Source organism: Miniopterus schreibersii (genome assembly GCF_964146895.1).
Source record: "Miniopterus schreibersii genome assembly, chromosome: 14".
NCBI classification, from domain to species: Eukaryota; Metazoa; Chordata; class Mammalia; order Chiroptera; family Miniopteridae; genus Miniopterus; species Miniopterus schreibersii.
The window spans coordinates 3,439,929-3,459,833 of record NC_138114.1 but is presented as its reverse complement, the minus strand read 5'-3'; the positions used below and the strand labels follow the sequence as shown (position 1 = coordinate 3,459,833).

Genomic DNA, 19,905 nt, shown 5'->3' with positions numbered 1-19,905 from the left:
GTTGGTGGGTTGCCTTTTTAATATTTGGAAGAGGTCTTGAGGCTTGTCTCACTGCAATCACGCTTCCTCTGCCTAGCACATTTATCAACAAACTTCTGCCTGGGTTAGAAGCATCACATGCCTACTCTACCAACACACTGCAGGGGCTCATACAAGTGTGTTTGGGGGTTCCTTGGCCCTATGGCTCTTGACCTCAGGTTTGAGCCCCTGACCACACCCACAACCCTTCTAAGGTAGAAACAGTCACCACAGGAACCAAATTGTTATATAATAGAATCCTTTATTTCCCTTGTCCCTACAACCAGTGAATGTGGAATTTTGAGGGAATGAGAATGGAGGCTTGGAGAGGCTGTGTGGGGCACGTTTTACAATTCAGGGCCCCTAAGGCAGGTTTCTTGACAAGTGCTTTTGTGCAGGTACCACACTCAGCCCCGTAGCCTAGCCTCCCTCAGGCACAGGCATTCCTCTTTTCTCACCCACTGGCTCCCTCCTTCTGGAACTCACTTTGCCTGCCCATGTGGATCCTTGCTATTTCTCCAACCCAGCTTTTCCTCTCTACCAGGTTGCCCCTGCCCAGCGCAGTCAGCCCTGCCAGCTACTTCAAGGGCTGCCTCGCCAAGCCTGGCCCCATCTGCATAGGCTCCTTCCCTACCTTTCCAAAGTAAAATCTGCCAATGACTCCTTCGTGGCTGACAGCTTGGGACACACACACTCCAGCGTTGGCTGGGTAACCAGCATTCAATGCCTGGAAGCCTGCCTTCCTTCTCCCTGGGAACTCCCACTCAGCCTTGAGAACTGTCACCTCCTCCAGGAAGCCATCCCCGCTCGTCCTCCCAGGCTGTCTCAGAGCCCAGGATGCGCCTGTGCACACAGCTCATTCAGGGCCCTTGCCACACCTTTCAGTGATCTGTTGTTGTGTCCGCCTCTCCCACTGCGCGCGGAGCTTCAGGCGGGGCCTGGAGACCCGACCGACGGCGGGGCCTCTAGCTCCAGGCTGTCGACAGCGCCCGGGCGGGGAACCTAGGCCTGGGCCCGGGAGGCTCAGCCGCCTCCCCCAAATCTTGGGTGTGCCACGTGGAGCGCAGTCCGCTTGGGGCTCGGCGGGTGCGAAGCCGCACGTCCGGCGGCCTGGCCGCCGCTCCCCAGGCTGGAGCGCGAAGGGCTGAGCGCTGCGGCGGGCGCGGGGCGGGGAGAGGCCCGGCGGCCTGCGCCCGGGCTCGCGCGCGGGATGCGTGCCGACCGAGCCTGAGAACGCGGCCCGCTTGGAAGGCTCCTCACGTCCGGGCGCCGCGGTCACGGCCGCGCCGGCTTCCGGCCATGAATTGGGCTTCAGAGTCCGAGCCTCCGGCCCCAGCGCGGGTCCCGCGGGGCGGGGGATGGGCGCCCGCCAAGGCCCGGGGTCTGGCTGGGGCTCGGGCCCGCGGTCCCCGCTCTGCCGGCGACGCGCGGCCGGTCCCCCTGGGCTCCCCTCGCATCCCCGCGTCCGGCTCGGCGCCCCGCCCGCCCCCCGGCCGGCCGCCCGCGGTCGGCTCGCGCGGGCTCCGCGCCCGAGGCGCTCCGCGGCCGAGGTGGGCGGGCGCCAGGCGCTCCGGGACCCTCCGAGGGTGGTCAGTGGCCCCCTCCTCCGGCCCCCGCCCCTGGCGAGCGGGGGGCGCGAGCCCCAGGGCCGCCAGGCGTCCGCGGCGCCGCCCGAGCGCCCCCGGCTGGGAGCGCGGAGCGCCCGGCGCCCCCTCCGAGCGCGAGCGCCGCGCGGCGAGGCCGCGGCTCCGCAGTCACGTGGTCGGGGAGGGCGGAGGGCGGGAGGCGCGCGGGGAGGGGAGCGGGCGGCGGGGGAGGGGAGGGGGCGTCCTCCGCAGTTCGCTCCCGGCCGGGGCTCAGACACACAGCGGTCCCCGAGCCGCCGCCGCCGCCGCTCCGGAGCCGCCCGAGCCGCGGGAAACGCCGCCCCCGCCGCGCCGGCCTGGGCTCGGGCCGCCGCCGCCGCCGCCGGAGCGGGAGCGGGAGCCCGACCGCGCTGGGCTGGGCTGGGGGGCGCCGGGCGCAGGGGCGGGCGCGCGGGGGAAGACGCACCGGCGGGCTCGGCTCTCCCGGGGAGCGGCCCGGGACTGCACCCGGACGGGCGCCTCCCCGCTCCGCGCTGCCCTCGGCCTCACCCCGGGCCCGGGCGGATGAGCCGCGCGCCTGGGGGACATGGAAGCGCTGACGCTGTGGCTTCTCCCCTGGATCTGCCAGTGCATGTCGGTGCGGGCCGACTCCATCATCCACATCGGTGAGAGCGGCGGGCGGCCGGCACCGGCCGGGCGGGGGCCTCAGCGGCGCGGGGGGCGCGCGGCGTCCAAACTTGGCGGTTCCCGGGTCCCCGGGGCTCGGCGGGTGGTGCTCCACCGAAGGGCCGCGCCGCGCTCCCGCGGGCCCCTCGCCGCTCCCCGGGCTCCAGCCCCCGCGCGGGGCCCCGCGGCCCTGCCGCCACTGAGGGCCGCGGCTGCGGGAAGCCCGGTGCCGGAGCAGCGCCGCGCCCCGCGCCCCTGTCGGAGCCGTCGGCGGGCTCCGGCCGGCCCTTGGGCGCAGGTCGGAGCAGCGGGGAGCAGGGGGCGGACGAGGCCCCGGGTCTCCCCAAGTTGCAGGGCAGAATCAAAAGAGGCCCAGCCGGAACCCGTGCTGTGGGCGGGGGGGTGTCGGCAGCGTTGTCGCTGCGTGTGCGCCTGGCCACCGCGTCGGTGCCCGTGCGAGAGGGCGTGGGGTGCGGGGCCGTCTGAGCCTGTGGTGAGTGCACGGCTGGCAGCCAGCCTGTTCGAGTGGACGCGGCGCCGCCTGTTCCCCGGGCGTCGGTGCATCGGCGTGTGTGGCCGCGCGTGTATCTGGCGGCGGCGACCGCAGCCCAGTCCCGACAGTCCCAGAGTTTCCTGTGGCCCGAGTCTGGGGCCGGCGGGGCGCGGGGCGGTGGGCGGCGAGCGGGGGCGGGGCGGGGGCGGCGCGGGGAGGGCGCGCCGGGCGGGCGGCGGGCGGGAGGAGGGGCCGGCGGCGGAGTGGGTGCGAGTTGGCCGCCGCTTGGGAAGAATCCCACGAAGTGGGGCTGGGTCGAGGGGCTGACAGCGGTAGATTTGGGGGAGCCCCTCTGCAGCCGCCTTCCCGGAAGTTGGGGAAGACCCGCGAGCGCAGAGAAGCGGGGTTCGGAGGTGTGAGAAGGCGGGCGCGGTGGGCCCGGGTTAGGTGAGCTGCGTGCGGCCCCGAGCCCCAGCCCCACCCCATCCCCGCCTGGGGCCGGCGGTCAAACCGGCTTCTCGCCTCGAGGGGGTGGGGGTGGGTTGGGATCGGGTCCCCGGGTCAGCATTGCGGCTCTGGGTGTACCGTGGATCTGGGGCCTGCCGCCTCCTGCCCACCCCCCAGCTCCGGGAGGACCCCTGGGCCCAGCTCTAAGGCTGTGGGGAGCCCCGGGCCTGGCAAGGGTGGGACGACCCTGGAGTTGCCCAGGCTGCAGGGCCAGACCGGGGCGAGTCGGAAGCTCGGAGTGGGCGCAGGCGGCGCTAAGCGAGGAAAAGGCCAGCCAGAGGCCGCCCTGGAGGAGCTCTGGGCGATTCCAGAAGGCCCTCTCAAGACTGGCCCCTTTGGGGCTTCTCAGCCCTGCTGGGTCGGAAGGCAGAGGGTCTAGGAGACAGTCCCCTCCCCTCAACATTCAAGCAGGACGAAGAGTCGGGGAGGGATGGAGAGCCCACGGCAGAGACCAGGGGTCTGGCTGGGACTGAGATGCTGGTTACCCAGGGCCCCTGAGGAAGGAATCCGCCTGGCGTGGGGAAGCTGCCCTGGACCTGCTTGCTCAGCTCCACACAGAGAGGACTGTGCTGGCAGAAGGAAGTCGCCTTTCCATTTTGGGATTGGGGCAGGGGACACTTCCCTCCCGGGGAGCTTTCTGGCTCCTGGGATGGGGCTCATGGGGCTATGTGAGGGCATGTGTGTGCTGCCTGAGACCACTCCAGCTTGGCTCAATCAGTTGTGTGGGACACGTGTGTCACCTGGGTGGCAGCATGTCAACTGTGTGCACATGGGCGCTGTGTGTGTGGGGCATCCTATGCTGGTTGAGTTAGGAAAGCCTTCAACTGCCCTGAACCTCCAGTCCAGAACTCCCACCACCGGGCAACCAGCGGTCCGGCCAGCACCTTGACCACGGCCGGAGTGGAGGTGGGGTAGGGAGGGAGAGCTCCTCTCTAGGGGCCTGGTCTTGACCCCTCCTCTCCTCCAGGTGCCATCTTCGAGGAGAACGCGGCCAAGGACGACCGGGTGTTCCAGCTGGCCGTCTCTGACCTGAGCCTCAACGATGACATCCTGCAGAGCGAGAAGATCACGTACTCCATCAAGGTCATCGAGGCCAACAACCCGTTTCAGGCCGTGCAGGAAGGTGAGTGGCCGCGGTGCCCAGGGCTAAACGGGCCGCTGCTTTCCGGGCTGCGCGGCAGACGAGACCCGCGGGGTTGCGAAGGGCTTGGCCGCGCGGAGCCCGCCGCGTGCCTGGGCAGCAGGTGGCCCTCTGCGCGCCGGGCGCCGAGCCGGCGAGCGCGGGGACGGCTCCCGGCGGAGCGCGCGGCTGGCGGTGCGGCTGCTTTCCCGCTGGGTCGGGCGTGCGTGCGCCCGGCCTCGCCCGCGCAGGGGTGAGCCGCTCCGGCGTCTTTGTTTCTGAGTTTGTGGGTGGGCGTGTCTGCGCCCTGCACCTCCCCTGGCCTCCGTGCGCCCCTCTGTCAGCCGAGGAGCGCGGGCCGCAGCCTGCTGCCTGCCGTCTGCCGTCTGCCGTCTGCCGTCTGCCCTCTCCCTCTCCCTCTCCCTCTCCCCTCCCCCCTCTCCGGAACCGTTCGGGTTCGCGCCCCGCGCCCCCTCGGTGCCTCGGCTCGGCGTTTCTCGGCGGTGCTGCTCCGCCGGGTTGGAGGAGCGGGTTTCTCAGCTCTCGCTGCCGCCGCCTGGCCGGAGGTGGGCGCTGTTTGACTAGGAAAGGCGTGGAGTTGGGCAGGGCCTGGCTGCAGGTAAATCTGCCCGCCGGAGCCACAGCCTCTGCCTCAGACCCGCCCGGCCCGGGCGCGGGGCAGCAAGTGCTCCGGGAACTGGACGGCGCAGGGGCTAAGGGCGGCGGCGTTTGCTGTTCCTTCCCCTTTCGGTCGCTTCTTTCCCTCCGATTGCGAACCCGAGTTCCTCCCCCAGGTCACCCACGTCCTGGTCAGGGCCTGAGGCCCCCTCCGCCCCTGACATCTGCCCAGCCGAGGTCCCCTTTCCTTTCCTCTGCCTTCCTCATACCTATGGACTGGACTCCGAGGCCTGGAGTGCTGAGGATAGAGAGCACAGCTGGTGGCACAGAATGTGGGGGTTTCCTCCCAGGAGACCCTGGCAGCGCAGTGAGTGTGAGGAGGAGGCTGGTTGGAGAGGGCCCCAGGCCAGCACTCCCTCACCCAGCCTGCTGGGCCCAGAGTCCGCCTGGTGCCATGGGTTATAGTTTGGCTGCGGGTTTCTTGGATACCTGCAAGGATAGGGTGATTCGGTGAAGGCTCTGGTCTGGGTCCAGAAGGTCGAGCTCATGCTGGTCATGCTGGGGACTTGGTGCTGGAAGGAGGTCTTTCGGGAGCCAGCAGAGGAGGGGAAGGCCCACCTCTAGGGCCTGAAGTTCCAAGTATGTCTTAAGGTGGTTATATAAGACCAGAATTGTGGGTGTGTTTTAGGGGTGGTAGTGAGTGGGGTGAGGCTGGTGTTGCCTTGGCAGATCTCCATGGTCAGATGTCCACCAGGTCCTGGAGGAGGAGTCCCTGACCTAGGTGTCTGGTCCCAGGAGCAGTCCCTGCCCCCTGTTTCCTACCTCTGGGTGTTTTTTGTGTGTCCTCATGAAAGTGGGCTCCAGCCAGGGGAGGGTGTGTTTCCTTAGGCAGGCATGACCCTAACTGGTGTAGGGACTTGGGGTGACACAAACTTTTCAAAGTGCCTCCTGCTCCCTTGATACTGTCCCCCACACCTGTTTCTGTGGACACTAATTTTTTGTGTTGGGGAGCTGAGGACTGAGTGGGGAAGCACCTGTTGCCTGTGCTCCACAGCTTGAGCTGATTTTGCCATTTGGGAACAAAAATCCTAGTGTTGTAGATGTGCTGAGTTTTTAAAAAGAGGAGCCTCAAATCTGGACTTGAGTATAAAATTTGATTTTTAACTGCTGTCAACTAATCAAACAATTTACCAACCTAGTACAAGCCAAACAAAAATAGCTATGGGCCATTCAGCCTTCAAGCCCCAAGGCAGCTTTGTCCTGGAGACACAGGGCTCCACCCAGGGACTTTTTCTGATAGAGACCTTCCTTTTTGGGTATCAGTTTCTCTGCTTGTGTAACTGGAAAAATATCTCAGGCTCCAAGGATGGCAGGCTAACAGTCTCATAATGGTGTGAGAGTGAGTGTGTGTGCACACCCAGACTAGGCAGTTGGATTCTGGTGGCTGATAGCTGTCCAGGTAGAGGGATACTGACCAGATGTTGCTGAACTGCCTGCTGCCCAGAGAGCGTGTACTGGTTAAAGCTGGCATGTGCTTTCAACTTATAAACTGTGTAGGCAGAAATCCACCATGTTATCCATGTTATCTGCCTTGTGCAGAACCTTGGATGTCGATGAGGGAGGGGAGGAGCCAGCCCCTCCAGGGCCTGGGAATTGCAAAGCAGTGCTCAGAGGCTCCTTTTTCCTAGCCTGGGGCAGGCTCTCAGCTCGCTGGGTGTCCTTCCTTCTGTGCTCTGTGGGGTGCTGTCCATCTGTGGCTTGGCCCTACTCGATGGCTACCTTATCTCTCTTGGGCCTGGATGTTCATCACAGCAGGACGTGGGTGGTAGACACAATTTGAGTGGGATAGGAAAGGACTTCTTGGGGCAGTGGAAGAGGCCAAGGATGAAGGGTGCAAAGGTGGACTGGGGTTTAGTCCCCATAATGGACTGAGAAACTCCCAGTGTCCCACTGTGGAATGGGGATTGAGCTGATTCTGATTCTGCCTCCATTTTGGTCCAAGACACAGCACCATGCAGGGATAAGAGCTTGATACCTGGAGCCCAAGGAGCTGCCTTCAAATCCTGCTGCCTCACTTGCAGTGTGACCCTTGGGGAGTCCCGGCCTACTCTGAACTTCTGTTGCCATGTTTGTTAAAGGGGAGCCATCATGGTACCTGCCTCATGGGATTATTGTGAGGATTGAAGAGCGAGGTATGTGTTCATTGTCTGAGGAGGGCCTGTGGTAGGTGCTCAGTGAGTACTCGTTCCCTCTTCCTTCCTTGACCCAGCTGTGGCTTCATCTCAGCTTCTCTTGAGGCTGTTGATATTTTCAGCTGCATCGTTTCAGTTAGTGACTCTCTTGGGAGTGGACCCTCACTGACCTTTCTATTTTCAGCTTTTTACTTAGTTTCTGCACCCCTGATGATTAAAAAAACGCATGGCCACAGTGAGCATGAATTCATTTAAAAATGTGAAAAGAGGGCAGTGCATGTTCATTCTATAAAATGTAGGATGTACAGGGAGCACCAAGAGACAGGACAATTTATATTTGGGAGAAATTAGATTTATAACCTGCAGTTCACCCAAACCTACCTTCCTCCCTTCCTTCCTTCCGATTCGTGGCAGGGGACTCTGTCAGACTCACAATTAAAATGATGAAAACTGTAAATAACTTCTTTCAGACTGAAAAATGTTTTTTTTTTTTTTTTTAAAGCCATCATAAAATAAAGTGCTTTTTTTAAAAAAAGAGAGAGGACAAAATTCTGAAATCTACCTCTTTTACTTCCTTCTAGTTCCCCACCATATTAATAAATCTGAGAGCTCCCATTCTGTTCAGTTCTATATCCTGCCTTCTTATTTAATATATCATTGCCTTTTTCTGAAATCACTATGAAGTATTTGTAAACATTACTTTTAACGGCTGCATATATTTTTCAGTATTCAAAACCACTTATTATTTTAAAAAAATGGACTCATGTATGCTGAGATATGCTTAAGTATTACTGAAGAAAATGAGAAACTACTTTGAGTTTTGGTTCTGTGATTTATGTCTGCAGTTTCCTCAGGCTGAACAAACTGCCTTTTAAGATAGTTGATAATCTTTTCACATGTGTGGAAAAAAATGGGTCACACTTAATGAAATATGCATATGATGAGGATTTAAAATTAGCAAATAATAACAGAAATGATATTTAAATCTTTAAAATGTTATAACTTAGGTTTAGTTGGCAAAGTTCATATTAATAAAGCATGAAAACTTGTCTTCTAGATACTAGGAGAGAGACTAATTTGTTGAAAGAAGGCCCAGGTTGTGTTCAAGTGCCTGCTGAAGGAGGAGACATATAAACGCACAGATGCGTAAGAGAACTGGCTGAATACTAGTCTTTGCTGTTCACAGTATTATCTTTTACTCAAAGGGAAAGGTTCGTTCCCTTATGCTGTAGAGGTATGTCATAGAGTGGGAAGATAATTTAGGGAAGAGGAAGGAAAAAGGAACGTGTGTGAGGCAATATTCCTTTTAGTTACAGTGAACACTAAAATGTTTTAGGAAGACAAGGTAAAAATCACCAAAGTATAGCTTGGTGTTCAGCGAATAGAACAATGAAATAAAATGAAAATAAAACTCAGCGAGCTTGTTGATGGCCACCTGATGGTCTTGGTCATTTTGTGTTGGCCACTCCTAGGTTGTCACCCTGCGCTCCCATGCCACGCTGGTATACAGATATTCTGCTAGATGGCATTTCTCCCTGAGCTTTGATGCCTCTAGCATTTTCCTTGGCTTCTCTTCAGAGTCATAGGTCCCTGAGGCTGTGTCCTTGCAGCCCTGCCCACAGATCCACCGTTCTCTGGGGAGCAGCTTTATTGGTCCTGCCTGGGAGATACTGTCGGGGTCTCCCTGAGTTTGGTGTCAGTCCCATCAAAGATGCCGGTAGGCCGCTGCCATCCTTCCCATTTCACTCGGCTGTACGACTTTTCTCTTAAGAGTTGAAACAAATTCTGCCACAAAATTTTTACTTGGTTAAAAACATAAATTTGTCCTGGCCGGTGCTGCTCGGTTGGAACGTTGTCCCATGGACTGGAAGTTCGCGGTTTCGATTCCCAGTCCGGGCACATACCTAAGTTATAGGTTCCATCCCTGGTCGACGCTTGTATGGGAGGCAGCTGATCAGTGTATCTCTCTCACATCAGTGTTTCTCCTCCCCACTCCTCCTCCATTTCTTCCTCTCTAAAAAGTCAATTTTAAAAAAACCCATGAATTTATGAGTTTACAGTTCTGCAGGTCAGAAGGACTTGGGTCTCACTGGACTAAAGTCAAGGTGTCAGCAGTGCCGATTCCACCCAGAGGCTCTAGGAGAGGATCCATTTCCTTGCCTTTTCAGCCCCCAGAGGCTGCCTGCCTTCCTCAGCTCCTGGCTCCCTTTTTCCATCTTCAGGCCAGCAGTGGTGGGTGGGGGTCCTTCTCACAGCCTGTCGCTCTGATCGTGCTTCTGTCATCACAGCTCCCTCTCCACTTCTGACTCTTCTGCCTCCCTCTTCCTGGAACCCTTGTGATTCCATTGGGTCCACCTGGATAGTCCAGGATGAAAGCAACCTCTATTCCATCCGCAGCCTTAATTCTCTGCCTCGCAGCCTCACAGATTCACAGTTCTGGGGCTAGGACCGGGGAACTTTGTGGGCTGTTACGCTGCTTCCACGCTGGCACACCTGTCGGTGCCCATCGCAGCCAGTGCATGTTGTGCGCCCTTCCCTTTCCTCTTCACACTTGACTTCACTCTTGCTCGCTGTGCGGTGTTAGCCAGACCTGCTAGAGTCACTTGGGACCTATAGCCATGTTTCCACGTTTACCAAGCGCGCTCTGGAGGTGCCACTGTGAGCCTGTGGGCCTCTGCAGACTTAACCTGTGCTCACTTTCCAGTGACACACCCATGTCCTGGGCCTGGAAGCTGTTTGTGTCTGAAGAGGTCCTAGAAGAATCTGCTTTTGTAAGTTTGTGTCGCTACTCAGGCCAACGACCTTTTCTACCTGGATAGGTTTTTCTTCAGACCCCTCCCTCTTCCTCTCTCTGCTGCCTCACCATCTACCTACAGCCAAGGTGGGGCCTTGCAGAGGCCAGTCTTGCTTGGGTGCCATACAGAAATGCTCTTTCTGGTCCCCGCAGGGGCTGCTGCTGGTGATGCTTTAAGGCTGAAGATGGCTGTGCCCATGGCTATAGGCACTGATGGCCCCTTGCTGGGGTCGGGCTGGGGCTGGGAACTACCTAATTCTCCCTCTGGATTCCTCATGAGGCTGTGGCTGTGTAAAGGAATAACTGCCATTTCCCTCAACTGAACTCCCAGGCTTCAGAGTTCTCTTTCATTCCAGGGTCCCTCCTGTGTGTGCACACACACATGTACACAGTGCACGCACACACATGCACACACACGTGTACACACATGCACACACAGTCTGTCACTTTATAGACTCCTGTCCCATCCATGTCCTCATATTTGGGGTTCTAGAGGGTCCCTTTTAGTATTCCTGTTGCCATGGCCTTGCTCCCAGATTGGGAAGTTGGGCTTAACTGGCTGTGTACAGATGAACACCTCCCACCAGGTGTGGGGGTAGGAGGCCGTGGGTCTAGTGAGACCTGTGTATCCTCATGCTGCTGTTCCCATTCTTGGTGACATGGGAACATAACAATCTCCTGCCTAGAGCAGCACGTTGGGGCCACTTCTCCAGGTTTCTCTTGGAGGACAGCCAGGGTTGTTACTTAGCACTCAGAGCCACATCTTCTAAAGGCAGACAGACTATATTTCCAAATTCTTGTAGATGCCAAGTCAAAACCCCTGGCCTTGTCCCCTCTAGCAGTCACCTGCCTTCTTTACCTGGCCTTCTCACTACCAGAAAATGCCGTTTCCTAACCACCTGACCATTCTGTCTGCACTTCTTGTTCCCAAACCATTTCTAACCCAGTCTGGCCCCTGGATGTGAATGTCTTTAGACTTGGCTACCCAGGGAAGTACGTATCTATCCCTACTCTTTGCTTTTGTTCTGTGGTTCCCTTTGTATCCATCAGAATAGACTAAGTTATGCCATAGTAACAAACAATCCCCAAATCTCAGTGGCTTACGAAACAAAAATTTGTCTCTTGCCTATGCTACATGTTTATCATTGGTCAGCTTAGACCTTGGCTCCTCATGGTCACTCAGAGGGAGAGAGCTCTGGGGGACTCAGTCTGAGCATGTCACGTCCATGTCACTTCTGCTTAAAACTCATTGGCTGAAGCTACTCGTGGTCCCAGCCAGGAATACGGGATCCAGGAAGCACAGTCGTACGATGTGCCCAGAAAGGCGAGAACCAGATATATTTGGTGAATGACACAAATACCTACTACTCTGTTCATGCCAAACAGTCCTCCCATTTCCTTGGTGACTCATGAAAACAACAACAACACAAGAAACAAAAAACCATAAACAGTTTTAGGTAGAGGATCCTTGGTGCGTCAAATCCATGGCTCCCGTCAATTGCCTGCTCATTTACTTGCCCCTCTGCCCCAAAAAGCTCTGGGCATCCTTTCGGTGGTGGGAAGTCAGGAAGCCCTGGTCCTCTGCCCAGCTGGGCTCTCACCTGTACTTTTCTCAGTGTCTACCAATCTTGTCCTCTGTAAATTAGGGCCTGGACAGGCCCAGCTCTCAGGAGACTTGGGCTCAATGCTTCCTAAGTCATGAGGTGAAGATTGGCATTCAGGCCTTCCCATTGCCCGAGCCAGCACCAGTGAGCTCCCACAGCTGGAGTGCAGCAAGTCTGCCCTGCTGGTGGCATCAGCAGGGTTCCCCATGGCCCTGTTCCTCTTACAGACTCCCCCTGCTTTCTCCCCCAACCCCCCCGCTCCCCTCCTCACCCCTGCCTTCCTGCACAACAGCTTCTTTCTCTTTTGTTACAGCATTGGGCTGGGCAGACACTTATCTCTCTGCTGTGGGCTGGCCTATGACAGCTTCTTTCTGAGGTGCCTGGCCTCTCTGACAGGCATGGAGCCTTGCAAGGCATTAGGTCCGTGTCCAGTATCCCATCAGCTGGGTTCTCAAAGTCCTTCCTCCCAGCCTGTAAACAGCCAGTTTTCTGGCCCATGGCCATATATTGGAAAGAGAAAGACCCAGGGTTCTCCCAGGCCTGAAACATAGGCAGGGTAGCTGCTAGGTTGTTTAGAGGGCCCCTCTTCTGTGTTTCTGGGCCCCAGATGGGGGAGGGGCAGGCACCAGGTGGTGGGGGCCCGGAGTGGTCCTCAGCCCAGGCTATGGCTCCTCTTCCAGCCAGATCTGGGACATGTGGCCCTGGCTGGCTCAGTCTACACAGTTTGCTTCCCTCGCATCAGTCCTTCACCAGACCCAGGCAGAGGCAGCCAGGTGCCACAGCTCCACCTCCCCTGGCCCTGGGCCTGTCCTGCTGTGTGCTCAGCCCGGGCCTCTGCCTCTGCCTCCGGACCAGAACAGACTGGTGCTCAGGAGTTGGGGGCAAAAGCAGGGTTGCTGCTCTCACTCATAGACTGGGGTTCCCCTCCCTGCTCTGCTCTCTGACTCTGGGCAGGCTGCCTTGGTTTCCTCGATTGGAAGATGGGAGTGATAACACAGAGGACAGCGTGAGGGCCAAGCAGAGAGGTAGGGATGGTTGTCACATGACCAGATTGAGTGGTCCCAAGAGGCTCTTGGTCTCCTTCTCTTCCTGATCTGGGCTGGGCAGGCTCCTCTAGCCCCTGCACCATTTAGCGCAGCTAGAAGTTGAATTCAGCCTTTGGAAGTGTCCTGGGAGAGCGGGAGGCAGGCTGGTGATGACAGTGTGGTGGTGTGGAGGCTGTGAGAGCCGTCTGTGTGGGCTGGGGCTCCGGAACCTGCCGCTGTTGCTGCACAGTGTTGCAGTCTTGCTGTTCTGGGTGCACGGTGGCTGGAATCTGGCCAGCACAGCCCTGCCTGCAGGAGCCTGCTTCAGGGCAACGTAACTTGCTCTATTTGGTGGAAAGGGGTCAGGCAGGTCTGGCTTCAGATCTCAGCTCTGTGGTGGGTTAGCTGAGCGGTCACTTGCCCTGGCCTCCAAACCTCTGTGCAGTGGTGAGGGAACTAGACGGGATGTGCAGGCAAGAAGAAAGCTGGGCCCCAGCAGCAGCCCGTGTTGGGATGAAGGGTGTGGGTGGTGGCTCATAGTCTACTTGCTCAGCATAAATTCTCCCTGTGTCCTGGCCACCTTTTGTTCATCTTCCTGGGCCCTTGCCAAGGGTGCATGACACCCCTTGGTGCTACCAACTCCCAGGTAAGGGCAGAGACATGGACCCCACTGGCTGGACACCAGCCCCCCCACCCCCCAGGGGTAGCTCTTGGCTCATCCCATCTATGTGCTGGCCCTGGCAGGATCCGAGCCCTTGCAGACTCAGCCTGTCTGGCCTGGCCAGCTGGCTCTGCTCTCCCTCACCACGCAGCTCCTCCTGCTTTGGGCAAAGGTAGAGCCTAGAGGCCCTGCTTTGGCTCTGCTCAGGGACTGGGACTGGGGGCTTTCTTCTGTCTTTTCATAGGAGCACCCAGAGGCAATGGGAGGGAGGAAGGAAGGCCACTCTCAGGGCCCTGGGCTGGCTCCCTGAGCTTGTCTCAGTGGTGCTCATTACAGGGGCTGGCACCAGGCATGGAAGTGGCCCTGACAGCATCTAGGGTCCTTGCTGCCTTCCCTGTCATGGCTGCAGACATCAAATGCTGCTGCTTAGTCCTAGGTGGCGCCCAGGACTCCACCCAGAGCTCTAAGTAACCCAAACAGTCTGGGGGTTGCCCCGAGTCCTTTAGATTCCCAGTCTGGGCCCAGAGCTCTGAAGGCAAGTCTCTCCCTGTCAGTGAGCCCTGGGCTGGAGCCTCAGCTTAGGGCTGGCTCAGCCCCTCTGGTGTACCTGATCAAGGCTTTGGGGAGCTGAGGCATGGCACGGCACAGCCCATGCATTGAGCCGGGGCTGCACAGGGTGCCTGCAGCCGGTGTTCTTCCAGGGGCAGTAGGCGGGGTGGTCGTGCCTCTGGGGGAGCACGATGTGCTGTGTATGCATGTGCGTGTGTACGTTTGAGTGTTTATGTGTGAGTGTGTGTGTGTGTATGTGTATGTGTGTGTGCATGGGGTGTAGATACCCATGCTGCCTGGGAACAAGCAGCAGAAAGATCCAGCAGTTCTAGCTGCTGTCCAGCCCCTCTAGTCCCTTCCCTCTTTGCCCTCCTCCTGGACTTCCTTCAGGTCTCAGTTTAGATGTGATATCCCCAAAACACCTCAGTGCCCGAGAGGTTGGCCCTGCCGTGTGCTTCTCTGTGCCCTATATTTGGTGGTATCTCCTGGAGACTCAGTCTTTTGTGCCCTGTTGTATCCTCAGCTCTAAGGGAAGTTCATGGAGCACTCAAAAAATTATAATTTCCCCCTCACTCCTGGGTTCATCCTTTGACCCAGATGTGTGGTCCTGACTTTTGGTTCCTTGGAGATCATCTCAATGAAATGGTCCTTGTGGTGGTGGCCATGCATGCAGCTTGTCCAAGATCAGAAGGAGGCTGTGGGTGGTGGCCTGGGCCCTTCCTCATTGTTGGTGTCCCCTTTGGCACCCTGGCATCATGTCAGTGGGGTGAGGGTGGGAGCCAGTCTGTCTGCCCACCCCAAGGAATGGTTTTCTTGGGGTTTCGGCCATGTGGGTTAGCAGAGTCACAGGGTCCTGCTGTCCAGGGGTGGAGGTGATTTGGCTGTACACCCTCTCAAATTCATATGTTGGAGCCCCAACCCCCAGTGGGATGGTATTTGGAAGTGGGGCCTCTGGGAGGCAATTAGATTTAGATGAGGTTGTGGAATGAGGTCTTCATGACGAGATTCGTTATCAGAATAGACCAGAGAGCTGCTCTTTCTACCATGGAGAAGGTGGCAGTCTGCAAGCTAGGAAGAGAGATCTTATGAGGAACTAGAATCAGCCAGCACCTTGGCCTTGGACTTCCCAGCATCCAGACTGTGAGAAATAAATGCCTGTTGTTGAAACCACCCAATCTATGGCATTTTGTTATGGCAGCCTGAGCTAAGACAGGAGGTGAAGGGCTGTGGGCAACCCTGGCCTGGGGCCAGACTCTGTGTGGGTGAACTTACTGAGGGAGAGGGGCCAGCCCTGCCCCTCCCAGGACCTCGGGGCTCACATGTAAAATGAAATCCAGGCACCTGTGAGGATCGAAGATTCTCATCTCCAACCTAAGTTATGCTCAGCCAGGCTGTCTCTTCCCACAGCCCTTCATGTTTAAGGATGGTCACTGTGCCCCGTGGAGATGTTTTCAGGCTGCACATCTGGGAGCCTGATGACCTCACTGGAGTCTCCTCTAGATCCATCCGTTTGTCACTGCCCCTCCTAACACGCAGCACTCCTGCTGCGCCTCAGCAAAGGACTGAGCTGCTGAACTCTGCTTTCCTGCCTGTAAGGTGGGGACAGTGGCACCTCTCTTAACAGGCTGTCTTAAGGACCAATCAAGATAATGACGATAGAGAACTTAGCTAGTGCCTGGCACAGAGGAGGTGCTCAGTAAGCAGGAGCCACAGTGATTGTCCTCAGGGTACTGTGTGGCCAGTGTGGAGGGAGAGGGTTCATCAGCTTGGAATCTGCTGATGTTAAGGATGCTGAGTGAACACTGGCTGTCAGCACCACTCCCTGTGGCCCTAGGTGAGCCTTTGGTCCAGGAGAGGGTGACGTATCAGATGCCCTGACCTGGAGCTTGTACTGCTTGACTCCATGTGCAGCTTCACACCGGCGTCTTTAAAGTCCCGTTTGCTCACTTTGTGACTCTCACTCATGCCTTCTGGGGGTTGGCACTCCCTCCCTGCTGAACCAGCTTACAGGGGCCTGAGCTGCCCCCACCAGCCTCAGGCACTCTGCATGCTGGGCTAGCCCCGTCCCACCTCCCAGCTCCCCATCTAGTCGCTGACCAGCACCCGAGGGACACAGGGTGGCAGCAGATGAATCACTGTTGTCCCACTAGCCTGTTGCATGCACCTGACTCGTTTCTGTCCATGCACTGTCTCACGTGCGGTTTCACGGAACCGGCGTGCTGCCGTCTACTGGGGCCTGAGCCTCATCCTCCGGTCACTGCAGAAGCCTCATGGGCAGTCCCCTGGGTGGTGCTGGGAGCCAGCCCAGGGGTCTCACCGAGGGGAGAATGCTGTGGGCTTGGCAGCATTTGTTCTACTCCTGGCTCCTGGTGGAGGCCTGTGAAAAAGCAGTCTGTTGACACCTTGTGCCCAGGGCTGGATGTGCAGCATTGCAGCACGACCCTGGGCAGCACTGGGGATTATGCAGGGAACAAAGCTAAGCAGGGATTGGTACCCGAGCCAGTGCTCTCCCTGTTCCTTACCCGGCCTCCAGTATTCACTCTACCCTCCTGATCTCCTTGGCCTTTGTCCAGTTCTTTCCACCTCCATTGCCGTCTCCTCAGCTTCAGCTTGGACCCTTGCAGTCACTTGCTCACTGCTCCCTGCCTCTGCCCACCCTTTCAGGCCATTGTTCACAGCAGCCAGAGTTATCTGCAAAATCAATCCAATCACCTGTCCTGTATTAGAAATAAAATCCAGACCCCGTGCCAGAGTCTGCATCCCCCTAAGTACCCCAACGAGGGCTGACCTCACCTGCCTCTGGACTCCTCTGCTTCACCCACATTGGCTTTCTTCCTGTCTCGCCAACAGGAGAAACACACTGCCGCCCCAGGGCCTTAGCACATGCTGTTCCTACCATCTGGAAGGCTCCTTGTATGACAGGCTCCTTTTTATCCTTGGCTATGCCCCAGATATCACCTTCTTGGAGAGACTCCCGTTGGCTCCAAGTAGGCCCCCCCTTACTCTCTATCAAAGCTTTTCCTCCTTAGCATGCTTCCCATCTCTGATTGCTATTAATTTATTTCTGAGGAACATCAGGTCTGTGAGGGCAGGGGATTATCTGTCTTGTTTACTGCCAAATTCCCAGGGTCAGGCCTGGTGTGGGCTGGTCACCGGTGCTTGGGGAAAAGTCCCTGGATGGATGACAGGATGGACAGACACAGGGACCTCCACTCTTGAGAGCCCTGCAAGCTCACTGTAGTCTGGCGTTCAGGTTCAGGACCACTTTGGGTCCTGGGACATGTGGGGCCTGGAGGCTTGTTGCATTTACAGCAGCCCTGTCCTGCCACCCAAAGTCCACCTGTGCCGCCCTTCCCTCCTGGCCACTTCTGGATTTGAAGATCTTTTCCTGGCACTTCTGTGGGGGCAGTCAGAGGCCTGGCAGGAAGGTATAGCCACGATGGAGGGATTTACCGTGCTCACTGGCTGGGGTTTTGGTGGCCTCATTTCAGAAAGGTGTTTCTCTGCCTGAGCTGCTCTACCAGGGTCTCAGGACCAGTGGCCTGTCCACTCCCTCTCCAGGCTTGAGATGTGCCTGTGGGGGTGGGAGTGGGTTCGGGGACAGGTGCTGGCTGTTGAAGGCTCTGTGGGCTGTTGGCTGCTTGGGTATTGGGTGTGAGCCAGGACCTGGGCTTCTAGTCTTGTCTCCCACCTGGAGTCCTTTGGGGTTGGGGGGGGCCTCAGTCTCCCCATGTGTGAAATGGCAGTGACTAGGGCAGAAGGGGCTAGGGAGGGAGGAGCAGCTCCAGGTCTGGAGCCAGGGAGCCTGCCCTCTCTGAGCTTGGCGGGGAGGGGCTCTGCCTGACACTCCTACCAGCACCCCTGGCAGGTGCTCCAGGGGCTGGTAAACAGTGCCCATGTGCAAGGATGTAGCGAGCACCCCTGCCATGTGGGCATCCAAGGAAGTAGGAACTAGAACCTTCTGGGTGAGCAGGGGTTGCAGGGGCTGCAGGGACTCTGATGTTAGTGATCAAAACCTCATCAGGAGAAGCCCCCTGAGCATGGCTGGAGGGTGCACCTGTTTCAGGCTACTTAGCTCCTGCCAAGAACATTAGCTTCAACTGAAGGGAGGATCACAGGTCTGTGATGAGTGTCAGCACCCACCAGCCAGTACTGGTGAGATCTCTGTCCTGGCCCCACCTCTGGGACCCGAATGTTTGCACGAACATGCCATTGCATGCCAGCAGGCACCTGCTCATGTCGGGTGGCCCATCAGCCTTGCGCCACATGGCCCACCAGGTACTTCCTGACACCGTGTCTGGCTGGGTCCTGGGATCCTGGCCTGCAGGGTGATGTCTGTACTTAGGACTGCAGTCTTCATGGTCTGGCCCTGGTGGTGTCCAGCCTTGTCCCTACCCATGCCCTCAGAGAGGGCCTCGCTCTCCCCAGCTGAGTTCACCACTTGCGCCTGTACTTTAGTCTCCCCACCACCTCACAGTCTGTTTTGTGTGCTCTCCAGGAGGCCTTCCCTGGCTGCTCGGCTCCCTTAGCTGGGGCTGGGCTGGGCCTCCTCCTTGCTGTCACTCTGTCCTGAGTGTCCCTTACTGTGGCTTAGTCAGCGCCTGGGAGGTACACATGTGAGCCTGCACATGTGGGAGCTCATGGACACACCTGCGGGGGGGCTGAGACCCCAGCAGGGGTGGTCCGGGGGAACTTGCCAGGTGGCCTGCTTGGCGGTGTTATGAGGACCTTGCAAGGTGGCTGAACCACAGCACCCTGGGGTATGTGCCCCACTTTACCACCCAAGCCCTTGGCTACAGAGTCAGCCTTCTCCACGTGGGTGGGTGTTTCCTATCCCCACACACCTATTGTGGGCAGGGGTCTCTACTCTCTCCTTCCAGGTGGTCCATTTGTGGCCTCTCCTGAGAATTCCGTCCAGGATCCAAGGGAGGGGACGAGTCCTGGGATGGCGTCCTCATGCCCCTGGCCAGCTCTGCTCATCCTTCCGTCCAGTGGAGACACTGCCCCAGGCCAGCCCCGGGAGGCTGGGAGGGGCTTCGTTGTCGGCCAGGGCTCCTCAGCCTCCTGGGCAGTGTCTGCCCTGCTCTGAAGGACTAATTGAGCAGAAATCTTCCACACTGAGACAGAGCTCTGGCCCTGCCTAATCTCGTTAAGAAGTCCCCTGACAGCTTTATTAGGCGGCTGGCTGCTCGGAGAAGGTTATCTCTGCAGGGGGTGGTTAGGTTGTCTGTCCCCCGGCCAGTCACCCCCTCCAAACACAGGCCCAGGTGAAGGCGAGGCTGCGGTAGGTTCACCAGCTACCAGTCCTTATTTAATCGGTTACGGTTTGCTGGAGTTCATTGTTTAAAATTATTAACTACAGCTGGAGAAAACAGGTGAGGGGGCGAGGAAGAGATCTGAGCCTCTTTATGGGGCGTGAGCCGATTGAGACCATTCTCTGGGGGGAACCCTGTCAGAGCAGACCATGTCCAGCAGGGAGGGCCTGGCCCTCCTGGCTCTCCACCCTGAATGCTGTGGCAACAGAGCTGGGTGTGTCAGGGACAGTTGGTCTGTGTTGCAAGAGAACGAAGCCAGCCCAGGGCTGTGGGAGCACTATGTGGTGCCTAACCCAGCCTGGGCAGGGAGCAACCAGAGGAGGAAGTGACTCCTCAGCTGAGTCTTAGGTGGGAAATGGGGGTTGGCCAGGTGAAGAAAGGGAAGAGGGTCTGCAGGTGGTGGAACAGCTTGAGCAAAGGCTCAGAGGCTGAACTGGCAGGATCTGTGAGCTGTCCAGGGCTACTGGGCATAGGAGGGTGCTGACAGCCTGGTGAGATCTGCAGGGGTCTTAGAGCTCCCTCTCTGTGGTCCTGGCAGAAGTGGCTCAGTCTCTGGGGACTGAGCCCCTAGGCAGGTAAGGGGTGCAGGCTGTAGACCATAGAGGGGACATCAGGGCCCAGAACCATATGTCTAGGTCTAGGCTTTGAGCTGTGAGGGGGCAGACCTATGGAGATGTGGAAACACAAGGGGACAGTCAGCTCTATCCACTCCCTGTCCCTGCAGGCCCACAGGAGGCGAGCTAATGGGGGCTCTTGT

General features: G+C 58.1%; 1 protein-coding gene across 2 annotated transcripts in view; it reads left to right on the top strand.

The window, feature by feature from the left end:
• Positions 1-2,048: 2,048 nt before the first annotated feature.
• The window catches only part of GRID1 (glutamate ionotropic receptor delta type subunit 1), a 624,630-nt gene continuing 606,773 nt past the window's right edge, over positions 2,049-19,905 (top strand). The window contains exons 1-2 of one of the 2 annotated variants that reach the window (XM_081157434.1): positions 2,049-2,269; positions 4,238-4,393. In XM_081157434.1, coding sequence (XP_081013560.1) covers positions 2,191-2,269; positions 4,238-4,393 — 235 coding nt within the window. In that variant the 5' untranslated portion in view covers positions 2,049-2,190. The remainder of the gene's footprint in view (positions 2,270-4,237; positions 4,394-19,905) is intronic. The other variant, XM_081157435.1, reaches the window with a different exon arrangement.